Source organism: Botryllus schlosseri, chromosome 2 (genome assembly GCF_051294905.1).
Source record: "Botryllus schlosseri isolate E-star chromosome 2, Bs_hap1, whole genome shotgun sequence".
NCBI classification, from domain to species: domain Eukaryota; kingdom Metazoa; phylum Chordata; class Ascidiacea; order Stolidobranchia; family Styelidae; genus Botryllus; species Botryllus schlosseri.
Window position 1 is genome coordinate 1413971 of NC_137237.1, and position 21075 is coordinate 1435045.

General features: G+C 40.1%; 2 protein-coding genes across 3 annotated transcripts in view; one reads left to right on the plus strand and one right to left on the minus strand.

The window, feature by feature from the left end:
• LOC145432918 (uncharacterized) overlaps window positions 1-19917 on the minus strand; it is a 33633-nt gene extending 13716 nt beyond the window's left edge. Inside the window, exons 1-2 of one of the 2 annotated variants that reach the window (XM_080309753.1) lie at window positions 19791-19917; window positions 19038-19076 (exon numbers count right to left, since the gene is read on the minus strand). In XM_080309753.1, coding sequence (XP_080165879.1) covers window positions 19038-19067 — 30 coding nt within the window. In that variant the 5' untranslated portion in view covers window positions 19068-19076; window positions 19791-19917. Of the gene's footprint in view, window positions 1-19037; window positions 19084-19790 lie in introns of both variants that reach the window. The other variant, XM_080309754.1, reaches the window with a different exon arrangement.
• LOC145432923 (uncharacterized) lies at window positions 12763-18568 on the plus strand. Its single transcript, XM_080309762.1, has 4 exons — window positions 12763-13017; window positions 14953-15154; window positions 15877-15989; window positions 17154-18568. Exons 1-4 carry the CDS (start codon window positions 12849-12851, stop codon window positions 17567-17569), a joined length of 900 nt encoding a protein of 299 aa, XP_080165888.1. The 5' UTR covers window positions 12763-12848; the 3' UTR covers window positions 17570-18568.
• Window positions 19918-21075: the final 1158 nt, after the last annotated feature.

The window sequence follows — 21075 nt, forward strand, 5'->3', positions numbered from 1 at the left end:
ACATGACGGAATGCCGTTCACGGTCTTCTTGAAATGGTGGAGGGTTCCGTTACGATAGCTCGACGACCAGGACAATGCCGAAGTAGTAAACAATATTACTATTCGGAGTCAGATAACCGTGATGTACTAGCAGATTTTCAATATCTGTATACCCATTACGTATTGCATCTTTTGGCACAGCTTGTATCGATTACACTCAACGCAGTTTAATATGCCATGCTTGTAACTTTCTGTAATCGTTGCTGCTGTCCGGTATGATGAAATCTTGTCATTTCTGGATGCTGAACAGTTGGAGATTGAAATTGTAACTATGCATAATGACCCCCACCTCAGTCTGCAGCAAACGTTTGGTGCATTATTGTTGATACGGAAAAGTACAGTGGTGTATGTGCAGCAGCTATGAAGGTTGCAAGCGTCTATGGTTCAACTTATCGTTGTGAATCAGCCTTTTCGGACATGAACTTCATCAAAAACAAACACAAAACACGGTTAATTAATGCACATCTGGAATACTAGCTCAGAGTTGCAGTGTCAAGTTAAATACCAGAGTAGGGAGCGCACTAGTTGATATCATACAATGCCAGGCTTCCGACTGACTGCTATAGAAACAGATAACATGATGTCCAGTCATGCCCAGTGCTATGAATATCAAAGTGGAAATTCAGTGTGGTACGGGTAAACGACGGGAGTAAATAGTAGCCCGCCGCTTCAATCATTACGCAAAAGTAGCCCTCGGTTGCAGAAAGGTTGGTGACCCCTGCTCTACAGCAAGTCCGCCGGATTGCTAGTCTGCGCTCGAGATTACCGGGCCAATATCTGACGTCAACTTATTCGCCTACCGACCCATTTCGTTTCCTTTTCATCGGACTTGGAAACTATGCCGGTAATCTAACTCTAATCTAATTTGCGAAAAATGTTTCTATATGCTCTCATTAAAAATCTTAATATAATTTCTGGTTTCCCTGCAAATGCTATACAGGTCAGCCTTGGCAAACGGGAAAATTTTCAGCTTTCTAAATCAGATTAGAATCATCACTATAGGCTACAGCTCTTTTTCAAAATTAGACTAGAACTAGAATGATCACTGTGGCGAGATGATGCACAGTTGCAACGCCAATGGGTTGCGGGTTCGAGTCCGACTATAGATAACTAACCTACGGAACAATGCCGATTTTCAAACTTCGAGGTGTCTTTTAAGGGGGTTCCGTTGCCCTGATTAGATTTTAATGTATATTTGCGGAATCAGTGCGACAGTAGCTTTCAAATATGATCAACTTTATTGAATTTAAGCACGCGGATCGGCAGCCATAGGATTAGCGATTATGTTGCGTTCAGATTGCTGAACAGTAATTACCTACGGGCAAGCAAGCGTGACGACGGGTGTTGCGTATCTATCCGTAGGTTAGTTATCCATAGTCCGACCGAGATCGACTCCAGAATTCCGACCTAGGTTCCTCCTCGCAATCTGATCCGAGCGAGCGGTGTCTTAAAAAAGCCTAGAAGATGGCCGTGCTACAAGTCGGCAGATACGGAATCAAAAAACAAGACAATCGACCAGGTATAAATGATAATTGTAGTCGACAAACAACATGAATAACACACAAAGCGGCATTTCGCTCTAATTAGTCAAATTACGCAACTAGTGGCCAAAATCTGCCACAGAGGAACTGCAGCCTACAGCACGAAACGAGGCAAGCTTGTAACCTACAATGCATAAAATCGCCATTCTCGTGCTTATCAGCATGAACTCTGAATCCCTACGAATAGGGCTGGGCACAATGATTCGAGTACTCGAATCTGAATCGAGTAATTATTTTAATGATTCGAGTCGAGTAGCAAAAGACGATTTTTCGAGTACTGATATTATACGCTCCTCGCTACTGAAAGTTGTTTTATCAACGAGAATTACGGTTTCAATACTATTTTTCACTGTGGTAGCCTTGAAACCTTGATTGACCGCATCGTAGCATACGAAACATATGTTACAAAGTTACGGCCGTTACTGGAAAGACATTTTCGAAGTCGTGATCCTCTCACTACTTTGTCACAAAGTGCAATGAAATCGACAGGGTCGAAGAAATACCGAAGTATGTTTAATGTGATGGATAACAGACATTATAATCTTTGTGGTGGCACAAAAGGTACATATTTGAACTTTTACATATTACATTTTGTTGCGACGTCATAATGAGTGATGCTCGAATACTTGACTTGACTCGACTCGAAGCATGATACGGGATTCAGATTCGAATCACTCAGGTACTCGATTTTGCCCAGCCTTAGCTACGAATTGGACTTGAATTTCGTTATATTTCTTTCTAATTCGCGATTATATTCCAAACTCTAAATCTAATTTGGGAAAACCGTGTAGCTACCATTCCAACTCTAATCCTATTTGAGAAAGCGGAAAATCTCCGTGTTGTTCAACTCTAAAGAGCGTTTTCGAGGTACAGAACTTCAGTATACAACTGAATGATATATTCACCGTGAAATAAACCTACTCTGCGCTCCGCATTACTGGACCACGAGCAGACCTATCTGTTTCGTCGCTGACACACACGCTTCATTTTCATCACCTGTCCTTTTTATGTCATCTTCTTTTACTTTTCATTCGGTGTATAATGTACTGCACGTGCACATACGCTATATTACATGTTGTAGGCCATTTTGGATGTTTCATGGAAAGACTACGAGCCGTTTCAACTCCTTCCAATCTGCTCGATTTATTACAATCTTGTGGTGTTTTGAAATGATGATTACTATTTACGAACTGAACTGATAGCGTCCTCGTGTCTTGCACCAGTCACCTCACCGGTAAAGGGGCAATCCTTTCTCCCACTTGACCCGAAATGCCAAACGCAACAGGCTGAATAAGTCCACACGCATGCAAGGTGCATGCACATTGCATAACTCATTCACACATACATGTGATTAAACACTGCGTAGTGTAATTGGCATTGCCTCGTTGCCGTTATTGATTGCTGTGATTGATTGCTAGTAATGAGATTGACCAGCGTTCGTCATATCCATGACCAAAGCGATGCGTCTTCTGTATGAGCTGTCTACAAACTGGTAGTATTCCATCAATACAACGTACCCCGGAGCAGACTTGGATTATGTAATAGTTCTAGTTGTTCATCTAATCTAAAGCTAATTTGTGGAATGTCTTTACGCTGTAGTTTTAATTCTAATCTAACTTCTGGTTTGCCAGAAAACGCTACATGATAACTGTATAGTTCGAAACGAGCCAAGCTTGGCGTACAGGCATTTTCCATTATCAGGTTTACAAAAATAAACTCTGGTTTTATATGAACTTGATTTTTGCTGTGTCTCGATCTAATTCTGAAATGAAATAAATTGCCAAGTTATTGTGAATTCAGTAATTTTGAATAAACTATTCATCTGTAATTCCAACTCTAACGTAGCTTGTGAATGCTCAAAATGATTTAGAAGTTCATCTCTGCTCGGATTGCTGTATAGTCCCTGCTCGGCGTCAAGCTGCGACCTCGCCCGGCACCAGCTTTTACAATACTGCCTTTTTGAAGAGATATCACAATATTTCGTACACGGTTGATTGATCGATAATATATCCGTGCGGATCCTTTTTCGTACGACCGTAGATATCTAACTCATAGTCAAACACTATCTTTCAACTGCTATTATATCAGGTATGAGAAGTCAAATAAAGCGCTTCAATAGATTGTATTCCAATAGCATGATAATTTCAGAACGGCGCCTGCAGAAATGTAGGTGATAGTTCATCCGACGCATATCCTCAAAGCGTGATCGATGATACTGATTATGTCAACGTTCGGTGGGTGTTGCCGACATTGTGCAGATAGCGGATTCATCCCACTACATTTACCGGCCAATCGCATAACAGTAACGGCATAACGTTGATATCTTACTAGTAGATAGCACGTCAGTGCCGTGTCGATATACTGACCCATGGTCTAGTAGCCCACGATTGACCTCAACAGGGATAGAATTATTGATGAAAATAATTTAATAACGCGAAGAGACGCTAACGACAACGCGCAATCATGTGTGCGGTATCGGGTTAGCGTCGGAGTGATGTCTACAGAGGCTTTTGACCTTTACTGAAGTGGCGAACTCCGGATTTTTGCTCAGTCACAAGACATTTTACCACATTACACATCAAATACAATGCTACAGAATACCTATGCACAAGATGAACTGTGCATCAACAACAGTGTTGCAAAAGTAAATCCATTAAAACATGATTTTTCACACAAAACAACAAGATTGAAATGAATATTTGCTGCGGATCAGTGTAACTTCTGCCGTATGAGTTGGGTGTGTCGTGTGTGTCTTCACCTCAAGCGAACCCTTGGAGTAGCCTACGTGTGAGCCCGGTTAAGAAGCACTGCGTTTGGACATGGTACAATGAAAGACTACAGTTGAGCGATTTTATATCCCACACACTAAACTGTCAAAGGTGGTCAGTAACGAAGTACTTCTACTTTTTGGAAGTACTCAAGTAGTTTTCCTCTACTTCTGGTACTTACTCAAGTAGATCTTTTTTTCGCTACTTCTACTTCGTAATATTTTGTGAACTACTTACTTACTTTTCGCTATTTTCAGTTTGTCAAGTAGAAGTAGTTTAATCCCCAATAAGAAAGATAGCCTAAGGAATTTCGGGGCTGTTTTCACGTAGTACCAACCATTAATTTTCACAAAAGTCATGTAATACCCAGAATTGTCGTTGCGCTTCGCGCACAGTAGATATGGAGTGGCAAATATGTTTTAACGAAAGTATCCCTGAATATAATTTAGATACCGGGTTGCGTGGTCCATCTCAGTAAGTATGGCCGCACATAACGTTTGAGATGGAGGATTCTTTTTTTTTTAACTATCGTTTCGCAATCTAGCAATAACCTATTATACCTAGCAGCCCATGACGTGGAAAAGTGGACTTTGACTTTTTTAACGTTAGACCTGCTTTAGCAGACCACCGTTGAAACTTTCTGGACAATCATCATTGGTTTATTAGCAATTTTTATCAGTTCAATACACCACAAAAATGCGATACAATGACAAAAGACATGAAATATATTTCCCGCCTTTTAGAAGTAGTATTTGTATATTTCTTTCAATTACGAGTATTATACGTTGAGTTCTAATTATAGTTTCAATTCTTTTGTCAGGAAAACATACATGTTGATGTTGAAGTATAAAAGCAAGTGTAGTAATGCCCTATATTTTCCGAAAATAAAGCTACATACTATGGTATTTTTACGATCTGCCATATTTTTAATTAACTAATTGACTAATCGCGCAAAGTGTTAAAGCATCCGACACAACTTCTCCGTATTGTTCTTCGACTGAACTAGGGGCCTTATAATATGGGGGAGGGCGCCATGCCATGATATTCTCTAAAACGGGATGTTCGAGTAAACAAAGAATTAATATGGCATTTCCATATCAATACTATCATTTACATCCCATGATGTGGACGACTGTTTATTTTGTCAAGAATTGACACCTCCTCGTCCTCCTGGGATGCATCAATATGAATCAAGCTCTCTACACCTTCCGCATATCTCAATTTGCAGCTTTTGACAAACCATGTGAACGAATTAAGATCGTTTTCACTACTTACTTACTTGAGTAGACTTAAATTCAGTCAATTCTACTTCTACTTCAAGTAGTTTTAGGTTGCTTATGAAGGAAGTACTTCTCCTCGTACTCGAGTAGATTTTTTCGTCGCTACTACTACTTCTACTTGAGTAGCTTTCTTGACTACTTTGACCACCTCTGTAATCTGCACGGGCTGTACCGAAGACAGCGGTGGTCAGTAACGAAGTGCACTCCAAGTTGTTATGGTTTTAGACCAGTGGTTCTCAACCTTTTTTAGACACGCCCCCCCTTTATGATAGTGAAAAATTTCGCGCCCCCCTTATCGTCACATAACAATCACAAATACCAACCGGGATGCTAGCAGCCCCAACAGATCGTTTGATGACATGGGAGGTTATGACTGTTGATGAGAGAATTCAAAATATGAAAATCGGTCTGTATATAGAGAAACATGCGTGAATTGGAGGTAAATCGCGCAGAGCGCGAAAAAAAATCAGTTGACCGCTTTTTCGCGCCCCCCTTCAGATGCTTTCACGCACCCCAAGGGGGGTGCGCCCCCAGGTTGAGAACCACTGTTTTAGACTAGTTCTACTTCAGTGACGACGATGACTACTGCGGCCAACTCTGACTAGAGACCAGGATGGCCCCTGGAAATAAACGCTGAGCTGCCGCGACAACCGAATATCTCAGCTGTTAAAAGTATTGAAAATCTTCTAATTATACCGCCTTAGAACATCCTTCATATGGCCAACTATACAAGGCCATGAATGGCAAGATTGGTTTTTAACCTGGGTTCAAGCGAACTCCATGGGTTCGATGAGACAGTGTTAAGGGGTTCGGTGGAGGTCAAGAGACAAGCCCGACTCGCACAGCAGTCACGCCACACTGAAATGCAGTAAATACTCAATATCACCTGTCTGTAGTGCGGGAATCTCGTTTTAGTAGCTTAGTACTTTTCACGCTGCTGTTGTTGCACAGGTCATTTTCTGCACCAGAAGTATTCTACGGTAATGTATTAGATGTGTGGTAGACTTTTGTTATTGTGTTTCCACCAAAATTCGGGGTTCACCGAAGGCTTGTAGTTACTAAGACTGCAGAAACAATAGAACTACTTTCTTGTGGGCTGAATACTTTGTCATAATTACATTCTGGGTTGATTCTAATTTTTACAAGTTCACCTGCCCGAGTGCCCGTCTGTGTAAAAACGATCTAAAAGTCGAAGACAGATAAGTTTCAATTGATTTATTAGAACTAATATAAAATCAAACAATTTGTGTTTTTGCGACGAGATGCAATCAATCAGTAAGGTATTACTAAAGCGGAACAGTACATTTTTGTCTCGTATCACCAAATATCAACTATAAACAGCTTCAACGTAACACAACGCAAGGGCACCAGGAGTAAATAGGCGCCTTCTTGCTTCAAAATAACTTCAATCCAAATAAGGGGTTACGAAACGAAAGAGCGATCGAGGCGAACATTTAAATGAGATAGCAACAATATAAACAGAGATGTTTCAATGAAGAATTGACAAGTAGCCATCACTTACGACGTCAGATGGAAGCCTACGGACCAACTATTGTCAGCATCTCAAGTATTTGCGTGAAATGAGCAAATACGAAGTTTCAGTTTCGCTGACATTTGCCATGTGAACATTAACCCGAATCAATCATTCTACGAACCCTTATGTATCAGAAATTGACTTTTTTTGCGAGTAGAGAACTTTCAGAAATATCAGAACTACAGCCTTATTATAGCCTGTCTACGAACCTCTAGACATGAAATTATAAGTGACACAGCAAGACTCAGCACTGTGGTCGAGGCAGTGGTAGTGCTGACGATTCACTCGGACATTCTCATCTCGACAATACTTTCAAATGCAAGACAAACGATAAGAGTGGAAGGAGACATACATCAAGTTACACTTGTAGAAAACAAAGTCATAGAAACGACACAAAAGATCAATGAAAAAATACAAGCTTATCATACACTGATGCACGTATGCAGACGGAAAAGGAAAATAGTTGGACACACACAAGCCACGTCTGAATACACAAAACAAAGTATTCGTTTTCCGAAGAAATATTAGTTATATTACCAACGCTAGTTTTAGCGAGCACTGACAAGCCTTCTCTAGAGGTTAGTGCACGAATAAAGCAGAGGGTAGCATATTCTTACTTTCAGAGAGGACATATACACATCTTTATCTACATACACGGTAACCATGGTGCTGTGCATTACACCCGAATTTGATAGCATATTATTGATTACCTGTAGAATCACAGTCAATACCGTGGTCAGGTTGTAAATGTCATGTGTCACTCTGTGCTACTGATAAACGGATGGGCATTGCTGTGCTATGACAATAGCAGGGCAACAGATTTTCTGGAATTTGTTCGATTATGGCAGTATAATTGAAGCAGCATGAAGGATATGCTTCATTAGAAAGATTCAGAGGGGAATAAATGACCAAACTCCTGTGTCTAGAACTTCTGAACCAGCAGAAACGTAAAGACTCGGGGTGTTATAGCGAAATGAGTGATCAGAGAAGAGATTGAAGTAAAAGTTTTTATATTCGGTTCCGAATCATGAAGGTCAGAATTCAAATCCAAAAATGGCCACTTTTAGGAACTATTATATCATCAGCCAAGCTCGAAAGATTTGTAGTGAAACATCCAAATTGGCAGCAGAGTCATTGAACTTTAGATTATATTGCGTCAAAGATATTGTCAAACCAAGCAATGAGCTGCCATTCATTTCTACAGGCCGTCAAATGACACCAGTAACCAAGAATAGGTCATGGATTGGGTTTGGAAAAGAACATAAATCACAATCGATAATTTTGAGGTAGGTGAAAATTGAAATTTGTTATCCATCAAGACGTATCTATTGGACATAAATCGCTAACTGATAGCTCACCAAGTAAGTCTGGGAAAAATTGAGTATCTGAGTAGCATATTCGAGTATTGCTCAATGCTCATTATGACGTCCCGAGAGTTAAATACACGTAAAGTTCAGTTATGTAGGCCTACCTTTTATGCGACCACAAAGAACATTATGTCGTTCCACATCACATAAAAGATAATTTGGTATTTTTTCAAGCATGCTTATTCCAAAATGACTTTTTTTCTGAAATGTACTGGCTACCTGATAAAATTGTTAGATTACCTAATTTAAGCCTAGACACCAAATTTAGATTAATTCCAACCAGTAGCCGCATTGCTACAGAAGAAAGTTTCTATTTATTATATAAAAATTGATGACGGTGAAAGTCAGTTGCGTATCCTAAAAATTGATACATTTTTTTTTAATTTTCTGTTCACCCCATGAAAGTGTTAGGTTGTCCATAGAAACGATGTGCACCAAGTTTGACTCAATTCCAACCAGTGGAAGCGGAGTTATCGCCGTCGACAAAATTTGGATGGTGGCCAATTCTTCAATTATTATACTATTTTATTCGAGTCCAAATTTTTCGACGGCAATAACTCCGCTTCTACGGATTGGAATTGAGTCAAACTTGGTGCACATCGTTTCTATGGACAACCCAACACTTCTACGGGGTGAACAGAAAATTTTGAATTTTTTTTTCATCAATTTTATATAATGAACAGAAACATTCTTCTGTAGCAATGCGGCTACTGGTTGGAATTGAACCAAATTTCGCGTCTAGGCTTAAATTTGGTAACCTAACAATTTTATCAAGTAGCCAGTACAATTTAAGAAAAAAATTCATTTTTGAACACCCCTAATGTGTAGCTTCACTTTGTACTGAAGGGTTCATATGTTACGATACAACCCATCAAAGTTTTCGCATTGGAAAATAGTATCGAAACCACAATTCTCGTTGATAATTAACTCTCAGTGGTAAGGATCGTGTAATGCAGTAGTCGAGCAATTCCATCTGTCAATACTCGACTCATTACAATTAATTCTCGAATCATTGTGCTTAGCCCTAATTTCAAGTCGAATCAGCAACTATTTGAGATATCAACTCCGCAAGACAATCTATGCGATTGGTCTCTACGCAGTCTATGCACTGATCGCTTCAAACAACGTACAGAAAACAACATACATAGTACCAGTACTTCAGTGCAACGTCATACACCAGTAGCAGCTCACAGTATTACACCACATGGCAAATATCATTAGCCATGAAGTATCCAGGCCGGCGCCTGTTCAATTTTGCAAAAGTCTTGCCTCGCCAGGCTTAATTACAAAGAATGATTTCCCGTTGTGCACCGACTGTCCTCGATATGTTATCAAAGTAAGATACATCGAGTGGTTTGATAACAAATGAGTCGAATGTATCCAACTGTTGACGAGATCTATCTCCTTCAGATTCGTGACAATCAATACCTTCATCCATAGACGATGAAACAGACGACTCGGTGCTAGTTGAGATGTGCCTGGACCGCGGAGGAACAGATATAACACGCGTAGATACTTCATGTCGCGAACGAATTGCGTAACTTGTAGTTTGGGCCGTCACTTGGACTTCTGGTGGGGTGCGAGACGAGTTATAATAATTGTGATCGTGAAGGTGATTATTATTTGTAACTCTCGGCAGATTGTTACTATGAGTTCTATTTGCTTGACCGCGCACAACTTGTTCATAAGATGGCGGAGGGAGGGATGGAAAAAGCGTATCTTCTTCATGGTTTTGACCGGCCCATTCGTTAAACTCAATCATTTCTAATCTAGCTGTTGTTGTTGGATCATCAGCAACTTCGGTTGCTAATTCAGACTGTGTTGAATTCGTGTAATTCTGACTGCTGGAAGGTACAGGCAGAAAAAGCTCTGAGCTTTGGATAGCTTCTGACAGAATATCTGACGTACCCCATGCAGGTATATTATCAATTGATTTAGCGACACCAGAAGCTCCGTTTACAAAAGAATCGTAATCGGAGATGAACTGTTGCCAGTTTAGATCGGAAAAAGTCTGCTCCAAAGTAGCAGTGTTATTGCTTGACAATAAACTGTTGATATCATCTTCCTCCATATTTCCAGGCAAGAAATTATTGAATATATCCAAATTCTCATCACCCACGAGAGGTTGACTGAACCCGCCAACGGCACCATCAGTTGCAGAATTTCTTAATACTTGTAATCCACCGTGAGATAGCGATCCAGATGGTTCGGACATTCCCAATACCATTGTGATAACCCCGTCATCAACGACGGTACTTCTTGAAACACTGGTACGCAGCTGGGGTATAGGATACTGTGACCTAACATCTTGCATTATTCTGTTATATTCATCGGCCAACGGATCATATCCAGCATGAAATGGCTTTCTGAATTGGCCGTTTGATGGCACTGAGACAGGAGTCAATAATAAAGGTCCGTGGCTTGAGCTGTCCGGCAAATCCAGGCCTTGATGAGTTGGAATGATGCCAACGTTTGATTGCCGCATAGCCATAATGATGAAGATGAAATCCATCAAGCCATTGACGATAAGTCCTTTGTTGATTCGATGCATTTTTTATATCTATGTGATTGTATGTTTCTAAGCATTCAACAAAATATTAAAGCGAATCTTGCAAGCTAAGTATAAGAAACCAATGAATTGAGAGTCTGAATAATTCAGGACATTAAAGAAAATACAGCATTAGACCAATCTGTTTTTTAATACGACTTTTTTACGATTATCAATATCTCAATGCAAATGTCTATTAACTGATACCAAAACATCACCTTTGTTCCAAAGCAAGTATTGGTTTATAACAGCGAGAGGAAGTGTCAAATTGTTACATCATAAACAATAGATTACATACTTTGCACCCCTACTGGAATCTCGGTACGTTTTGCCTAATATAACAGGTGAGCAGCGATGATTCTTCAAGTTAAACTTATTTAATAAAAAGAGAAAAAAAAAAACTATTGACTTCGACTCATTGCTATCTTTCAATTTTATTGCGTATCTGGTGTTATTGCGTATCTGGTGGTGTCTTGAAACGATGAACTATATAACCTGAACTGAGAACTAATCCTATATGCCCTTTTAGTCAATAATACCTATGCATTGCATAGTTTAATGCGAATGATGATCCATAACCACCACTATCGATAGCCAATCAAGTTTAGAACAACATTAGTCGTTTTCCTAAAAGACTCAGCTCACTTTCCCCAAATTTCATAACGAATATGAACTGAAAGCCGGGTCGAGACGCTTACGCCTCGTGCCGTTGCTAAACGCAGACGAAAACCGTTGCAAAGAATGACGCGTACTCTCACCAGACCGTGACAGGTCACATGATCAGTCGCGCTCGACTAACAAATGGTGACTTTGCAATCGAAGATTCTAGATTCCGTGATGTCGAAATCACTATATTCCCTTCCCTTGCCGTCGTCACATTAGTTCTGGATTATAGTCGCAATGACATACTACTACGTTACAATACAACGGAATCAAGAAACGTATTACACAGGAACTATGGTAACTAATCGGAATAGGTATAAGGCGTTATACATTTCAGTCCCTGATGTTTTTACGACATATATACCGACTCGTGATACACAATACATACAAACCATATGGGCATATGCATTGCATAACATGAGTAAATGATGTGCATATGCCGCTGGAAAAGGAAGATACGATGCAATATCTCTATCGTAAGTCTTGCACCACCCCTCCATCCTATCCCGGAAATGCTGAGCGCCAAGCGGGGAAACCACATATACCAGTTTTGCTGATCAGGTCTTTGATCTGACTGATTCCGAGCCTGGTCTGAACCAGCCGCGGATTGAACCCAAGACCAACCCATCAATAAGCCGGACACTCGGGCATCTTGTTGCAACGGCGACAACATCAGCAGGATCTCAAACGACGCCCTATCACGGGAAATTTAATCTGTAACGGAGAATCTTTCATTCTCTTTTTTCGATGGATATTACCATCATCTCGGCGATGACGTATATAATATAATATACCAATAATATATATATATATGCATTTTCTTCAGCTACAAATAAGCTGCACCTATGGCTGTACCGATGTCCCAGGAACATTTTTAATCTGCATTTCCGTTGCGGTTGATATTTTAATCGGCGCCTGTAGAACTACAGCATAAGGCATGGCCTGACAGCGCCAAAGATTTTTACGATTCCGTCGCTAAGGCATGGAATTCCCTGCATCGGTTGTCGGTTCTTTTAGACGCGCAATTATGAGCGGCGCCCTTGATACTTTCAAATTGCGCAGATGCCCGAAGCGACGATGATCTGCGTCGGGTGATAGGTTATTAGTTATGACATGGCTTCAGAAAGACCGATCGATGGCGATTGCCGTTGTAAAATGGATCGTATGGTTCAGGACATGCTCAGCGTTTGTTTTGAGTAGGAGCTACCTAGAAGAGATGTGCTATGCTGAGGGAAAAGTAATAACATTACCGAGAGAAGTAAAGAATGTTACTGCAGGTGAGAGAGCTCGTATCGACGGGTTATTTGTAGGGCTGGGCAAAATCGAGTACCTGAGTGATTCGATTCTGAATCACGTAAAATGCTTCGAGTCGAGTCGAGTATTCGAGTATCACTCATTATGACGTCACAACAGAATGTACTATGTCAAGGTTCAAATATGCCCCTTTTATGCCACCACGAAGAACATAATGCCAGTTATCCGTCACATTAACGATACTTCGGTATTTTTTCGTCCGTACCGATTTCATCGCACTTCCTGACAATGTTGTGGGATGATCATGACTTCAGAAATGTGTTATTTCCAGTTACGTTCGTAGCTTTGTACAATGTCTCTTATGCTACGATATGGCCGATCAAGGTTTCAAGGCTTCAACAGTGGAAATTAGTATCGAAACCATAATTCTCGTTAGCAAATTAACTTTCAGTTGCGAGGAGCGTATAATTTTAGTACTCGAAAAAATCGTCTTCTACTACTCGACTCGAATCATTAAAATTAATGCTCGATTCAGATTCGAGTACTCGAATCATTGTGCCCAGCCCTAGTTATTTGTTCACAATTTGCACGATTTACCGTTTCATACTGTCCCTCCTCACAATCCCGTTCGTATAAGCGATGTCTTACAAACGCCTAGGACGAAAGTGAGCCATGCTAAAAGTACGCAGCTCAGGAATCATAATGAAGATTATCGGCATGGCGTAAGATGACCAAAGTATTCGGAACACCATGGACGCTATAACAACAACATTTCATAGCCTACTGACATTCCCAGTTAGTCCAGTGCTGTCGAAGTCGAGAAGGAAGGACGTGTACTGCTTAAACAGAGCTGTGGTAGAAAATTTCTAGCCCCTTCAAATTCCTTTTCTCGAGCACAAATCAATAAGGCATTTCATAACGATCTTTTTATGAACAGCTTTGTTGTCAGCTTAGGGCTGTCAAGCATCATCGACAACAAAACAGGCGTAGGATTTGTCGGGTGCCAAATGCACAGTATTTGTTCAAAACCATATTTGGAATGATGTCAATTGGTTTGGTAGACCGCGAGGTTGGCGTCAATGGTATTCGAATATGCAACTGGGAATCAATAGCCGAAAAGCTACTCAACGCGGATAATTATTCATTAATCATCGGATCATTGATCACAAATTAAAGATTCCATTTGGTCATTGCAATGTATATCGCTACGAAGACGGGCAATTGAGCATACTAATCGGGATTGTAATGACTCGAGTCACGATTCTCTGATGACTCGACTTGACTCGAGTCATTTTCTTAAATACGGAAATGACTTGACTCGAGTAAATCTGTGCATTGACTCGACTTGGACTCGAACCAAGTCATATGACTCGAGACTCAGACGACCAAGCCTGGCATTTCATTGTAATTTCGAAGAATAGTAAAGTAACCACACTATTGGTATTTCGTCTATTGGTATTGGTATTCGCAAATACGACCAGAAACTACTAAAAGTGAAGAAAATTAGTACATTATAAATGCGAACCATTCGATATCACCAAGCAGAGTTATAAAAAGTGGGTTTAACGAGACTTTAACTGGAAATTGAGCAGTCAACGCAATGACGTAGACTCGAACTCGAGTAATAATACCATAACTCGGACTCTACCCTTTGCTCGATGACTTGGACTTGACTTGGACTTGACTCGGTGGTGAATTGAAAATGACTCGACTATAAAATTGACTTGTGACTTGGAGCCTTGCGACTTGGTTACAACCCTGATATTAATATACTACAACGACACGACCCACAACAAATGCGTGCTGATTCATGCAGGCTACATAGTATATCCGGGTATATACGACACATGAAATTATTAAAATATCGAAATTAAATGACGTTACGATTAACACTGATGGATGGATAATTGGATATAATAATAACAAGGACAAAATTATAATTATATTTTTGTTAACAGGAACGTGCTCACGATGTGAAGCAACTTGTTGTTCCGGTCAAGACGAGGAGGAAATAATCCAAGGAAAACGCATCAACTTTGATCCTTGCCCTTCTCATAAAATGTCACAGAAATGCAAGAATCACTTCCAAAGAAAGCTGTGTTTTCAAAATTGCTCCCCGTATATCGGACCGTGGTCGCTCAACGTTAGCGTACCGAGAAGGTAGGCCTACATCATGCTGAAATTTCCAGTGAACACATGTAGGCTAGCCTATTTAAGAGTTGAGGTATTCCCGAATATTTGTAAGGAGTAGTGGTTATAGAACATGCAATAACCTGGAGAACCCTTGCCGTAATCCGCAAGCTTTCGGGCAACCCCCAAGTCTTTGCTGAGTCAAAGTATTCATCTGATGCATGCTCATAGCTTAATGGCGCACAAATGAACAGTGCGTCAACAAGAATACGATTTTCACACAAGAAGAAAACAGTTCAGTGAACATTTATCGCAGATCATCATGACCCTTTCAGTGATCAATTTTAAATGCGAGGCTTCACATTAAAAAGTCCCATCGTATTGTTCGGTCGCAACGCAACAGCGTGATACCAGTTGATAATTACAAATGAACTTATAAATATTGGAGAGACAATCGACGTTTCTGATTGACGGGGTTCAAATTTCGAACCACAACCTTCCCTGGGTACGCCACGCACGACGTACCACCACAACAGTGACAATTCGACTACTGATCATGTCTAATTGCTTGCAGCCAATGATAGCCGAAACAGGCGTTTCATCATGAATCATATCTCATATGTATGGGTTGAGTGTGAGCCTTGACCTACAGCGCAGCCCCTGAGACTAGCTCATTGAACCTCGGTTAAGAAAGACTGGTATGGAGAAATGTTGGGAAATGCATGAAACGATAATGTTTGTTATTTGTTCAGTTCGACTCGTTTTCAGTACGTTCCATTGTGCCGATCTCAATGCGAGCTGTGGTGGGAGAATTGCAAACACGACTGGGCCAACAAGGAAAATTGGTATCCAGGAGAAAAGGAAGGTGATGAGATGAATTTCATACGAGTCTTGGATTATAATTGAATAGCATATTCACATTCACATTGAAATAACCCGTATATATTTTGCTGTCAGGGATCATCGTCAGAAACTAGTATATAGAAATCATCAACAATCGTATTAACGATACATCGGCAATTTTCATGACGTCATACGGTAGTAGGTCAGTGCAATATAATCTGCGATTGCCAAACTGAGAATATTGATCTATCTTTTAAACAGGTGTCCAGATGCAGCCTTTCTAGATTATTTCGTGCCCAATGATAGCAATTACTGTTGAAATAAACGATCCGAAATATTGGAAATGCGCCTCAAGCTAGATACCATACCTCCTGAATATTATTATTTATATTATATTATTATTTAAAACATATGGAATATTTTCGGTTGACACTTATCTGAGTCCGCAACTAATAGAGAATTGAAATCAATATAAAATGCTCTTTTCAATTCTTTACTAGTAGCTGACAATTAGGCTACTGCTGATTATATTCGGGTCATTTCAATATAAACAATGAATATATTATTGTATACTGAAGATCTGTACAACCAAGAGTCTCTCCGTGTAAATAACTACATTAAACGTACACAAGTGTTGACATTCTCACAGAATCGCGCAATGCCGAAGGCTAATCATTTAGTGACGAAGTCAGATTATTATCGATTGATGCAATTAGATAGAATCCGGCTGCATGCGTCTTCATTGCTGCCTATTTTGTTGATACTAATAATTCATTAGGCTATTTGTGATTTGAGTATGCATATTGCATGCCTCTTTTTATCAAGTTTTTCTAATTTTGTTACAATATTTAAGGGCCTGGATGAGAATTTGATCGAACGTGACTCCTTCCATTCTTTCATTACATTGCAATTCTTCAAGTATCTTCAACTGATAAAATTAGTAATCAACTGACACCGCTACATAAGTTGGAATGTATTATTTGTGGAACTGATCTGTAAATTCATAGGTGGAAAATAAGTGTGTTTATCAGATTCTTACCTTAGCCTAGGATGCGAATCAGCATCAGGTATACGGCACATTTAGCAACCAAATTGTGCAATTCCAATTAACAGCCATCATGTAAATTAAACCAGATTGTGTTTGCGTAAGGAACAAGTAAGAGAATAACGCAAACTAATATTTCAGAATATGAAGAAATCAAGTGTGAGACCGTCGCAAAAAAGTACAAAGACTCCACGTATTTTTGCGAACACGCCTTCGATCCGTTCGAGTTCGTGGTAGTTCCTGATTACACGAAATGTATTTCCCTATTCGGAGACATAGATGATAATCGCTACGTCGCGATGGCGTATGCAAAGGATACCGTGCTGGAAAAACTCCATAAGTCACAGAACACGCCGCAGAGCAATTCGCCTCCCACTACATTTCTGGTGTTGTGCTTTTTTCTCGGCGGTATGATAGCGGCGATTGGCTTCGTCTTGAGCTGCGTGTTTCTAGCGAAATGCAGAAACAGGGCGAGGAGGAACAACTCGCAGCAATTGCTGTTTCAAAATCGAGACGATATGGAGATGCAGGAATCTGAACTCAGTTCGATAAGCTAATTTTAATCTGTCAAACGTTTCTATGTTCTCATTTGAATTCTATCCGAATTTATACCTTTCCTGAAAATACTACAGGAGATCTGTATGGTGCGAAACGAGCCAAGGCTCGGTCTACAGACATTTTCCATTCTCGTGCTTGTGAGAATGGGCTCTGGTTTGCAATGAACTGAACTGGTTCCATACTATTACCGAGAATGGACATTACCGAGAATGGCCAATGCCAAGAATGTAGCTTAATGTAACGGACGTTATCAATAAATTTATACCTGAGAATCGATTCCGAACGTAGCAACGCCGTGATGCACACACACGACCTGTTGATATGCATAACATGCCTGCATTGCATATATTGCATTCTCGGTAATGTCCATTCTCGGTGGTGTCCATTCTCGATAATGTCCATTCTCGGTATTGTCCTTCTCGGTAATAGCATTCTCGGTAATAGCATTCTCGGTATTGACCGGACACCAACTGAACTTGACTATTGTTGTATTTCTGTCTAATTCATAATTGAGTTCAATTTCAAAGTTTATTGAGAATCCGGTCATTCTAATTATGATCGATTTTGAAAAAGAAACCGTGTTACAATGTAGCTGTAACTGTAATTCAAATCATGTAAGGAAAATCTGAAAATTTCCTAGTTCAACTCTCGTTGTAGGCGTGCTCGGCGAATAAAAAACTTCCAGTACATTCCAGATCCTATACAAATATACTATTCCTATTTATGGTTTGCTTCGCGCATTTCACTTTTAAAATCCGAGGTGCAGTAACACCATCAATCGATAAAATGTTTCTGTATCGCGCCACAAACGCAGGTTTCAAGTTTACGTAATCCGCATACGACCCATATACTGTAACTTACGGACCCATCAACATGTTGGAAATCTGGTCCTGGTTTGCGAACTAGGTTAAGCTTGATACCGTTTTCACTGTTGGCTCGTAATTATAAATGTTTAGGTTTCAGTTCATTTCTTATAATAAGATATGTATTTCCTGCAACTGGACTAATTTTGTGCGGCATTGCAGAAATGCAATGGGTATTTTCACAGATGAGCAAAATTGAGTCTGCCTGAGTCTGCCTGTCTGGACAGTGGACACAGGTAAACGGATACACACGTTAGAGAAGCATTGCAGTGCACATGTAAATGCTGTCTATCGGGACTGTGATTCCAGCTAATATAGACATTTCACTCAGTTTAAAGAAACGGATTGTACACAGTCTTCAGTCCTCGTTAAAGTACAGCGATACGATGTGGCTACCAAAGCACCAGAATTGACACGATATATACACGATACTATAACTATCTATTTTACTACATTCTTCCCTGACATTTCATATGGCACCCAAGAACATACTCGACCACCGTCTCTATACCGTCTATACAGAGACAGTAACCACAAAGACCAGAGAATTAGCTATATTTTACAAGTCATATGCAATATGAGACAAAATTTAAGCCACACATACCTGGCTCATAAGGTCCATTTCCATATTCATGGGTGAATTCTGAAAACTGTGCATACAGAATAATGGACGGTAAATATGATGTGGTACAACGTAAAATTATATCAATACGAGTAACAAGAGCTGACTTAATTAAAATCGGCAGTCGAGATCATTCAACCGGTTTCTATGCCAATTTGAAGCAACGCCTTGACCGATCACCGATATGAACTCTGTTTTTGAATACGGCATTGGGCACAGAGAGATTTGAACTAGACATTATGATTTCAACTTGTTCGGCAGTTATAGTTCTATCGTGAATTCGAAAAGTGGATTCTAGTTTTCGAATCAGCCTATTTAGAGCGAAATACTGGAAATCGAATTCTAATCTAAGTTTTGAAAGGTTTCTATGCTTGATATCTAATCCTAATCAATTTCTGTTTTTTTTTTCGGAAAATGCTGCATGAGAACTGTGTTCTGCGAGACGAGCCAAGCGTGCCGCACACACATTTGCCATTCTCGTGCTTATGAGAATGAAGTATGACTTGATATCTACTGAGCTTTATTGTTTGTTGTATTTGTTTCTGATTAGGAATTTTATTCAATTTCCAAGTTTTTTGCGAAATCTGTAGTTCCAAATTCCAATCCTAATCTAAACTGAAAAAACTATGCAGCTATAATTCTAAATCTAATATATATTGGAATCGCTAAAATTTATTTTATAGTGGTGCAAATTTGGTGATGATAGAAAGAAAGACAATTGATAAGATAACTCACCTTTCTACCGCGCACTTGTTATCGATATCTGAATCGCCAACGTTTCTTCTGGTACACGATGGGGCTCTTTCCTTTTGCGGTGGGCGAATGAGTTTATTTTTTCAATTCAAGTGAAATCTATATCACTGAGATAGAAAGTACCACAGATATTATAATAAGTCCGTAGATTAACGTTGGTAAAACTCGAAAACCTATACGACTCTACAAGACTACATGAACCTCGCATAGACAAAAATCTTAACACAAAAACTTTGACGATTTTCCCCTAGAGAATATCCACGTAATCTCATTAAACGGCAGGCCACCAGGAAAGAACGCCTCACATCCATGGTCTTGCCGAGGTCATGATACGATGGACCAGGGGTCACCAACACGTGGCCCGCGGGATCCTATTTCGCGGCCCGCGCTCTGATTTTAGATTTCCGAAGAACGCTAATTAAAGCATTTTAAAATGCTGAAATTTACTCCAGTTTCAAAATATTTTTGTTGTTGTTTCAAAATAAGCTATTCTTCTGTGCTCAACATCACAATATTCCTAACTAGCTGGAACGACTTAGGTGATAGCAGCAGCATTCCATCGAGGGAGAATCAGCTGATATGAATTGGCAATTGGGCATGTTGTCTTGACGTGCGATAGCCCAGACACTGCCAAGACCGAGACGCTTTGAAAAGATCGAGCTTCACGAGGAGATAGTCTTTCAGCTAGTATCGTGTATCGCTAACCGCCCATATAGATTCATTAGTCGCTGAAAACCGTTGCCAGGCATCGTACCCAATTCATAGTTCAAAATAAAATGAAATTGATGATCATGATATTTTTGTTGAATTTTTATTTATTTAATAGAATATTATTTCTTTCTTGGAACTATGCCCGTCGCCCGTGTTAGAGAACGCAGCGTTGTACTGACATAAAGATATGAAAACGTGCACCATGGTTGCTGAATGTGTGGCCTATTGTGTCTCGATATTGCATTCTTGCGGCCCGCGGCCTCTACGAGATTTGAAAAGTGAAAAGTATGCACGTTTTTCTGTGCGCGGCGACCTAGTCAGTAGTGCGCGGCCGCGCACGCGCGCAGCTCAGAGGGAAAATTGCCCACGACCCGTTTTGAGTTGACGACCCCTGCGTTAGACCTATACTTCTCAATCAGAGGCATTTTTATAATCTGCATCGCTCAGTACTAAAGTTACGCCGCACGACATCCATAAATCATAGCCGAAAATAGTCAGGTTTATTTCAATATGAGTATATACTATTCAATGACATATGCCAGTTCTGTACCTCCCA

What these genes read in the sequence shown, in the direction of transcription:
- LOC145432923 (XM_080309762.1), top strand. Translation starts at nt 12,849, where the DNA reads ATGACATGGCTTCAGAAAGACCGATCGATGGCGATTGCCGTTGTAAAA. An exon ending in AGTAAAGAATGTTACTGCAG is followed by an intron (nt 13,018 to 14,952) that starts GTGAGAGAGCTC and finishes TTTTGTTAACAG; the next exon opens with GAACGTGCTCACGATGTGAA. An exon ending in AACGTTAGCGTACCGAGAAG is followed by an intron (nt 15,155 to 15,876) that starts GTAGGCCTACAT and finishes TTATTTGTTCAG; the next exon opens with TTCGACTCGTTTTCAGTACG.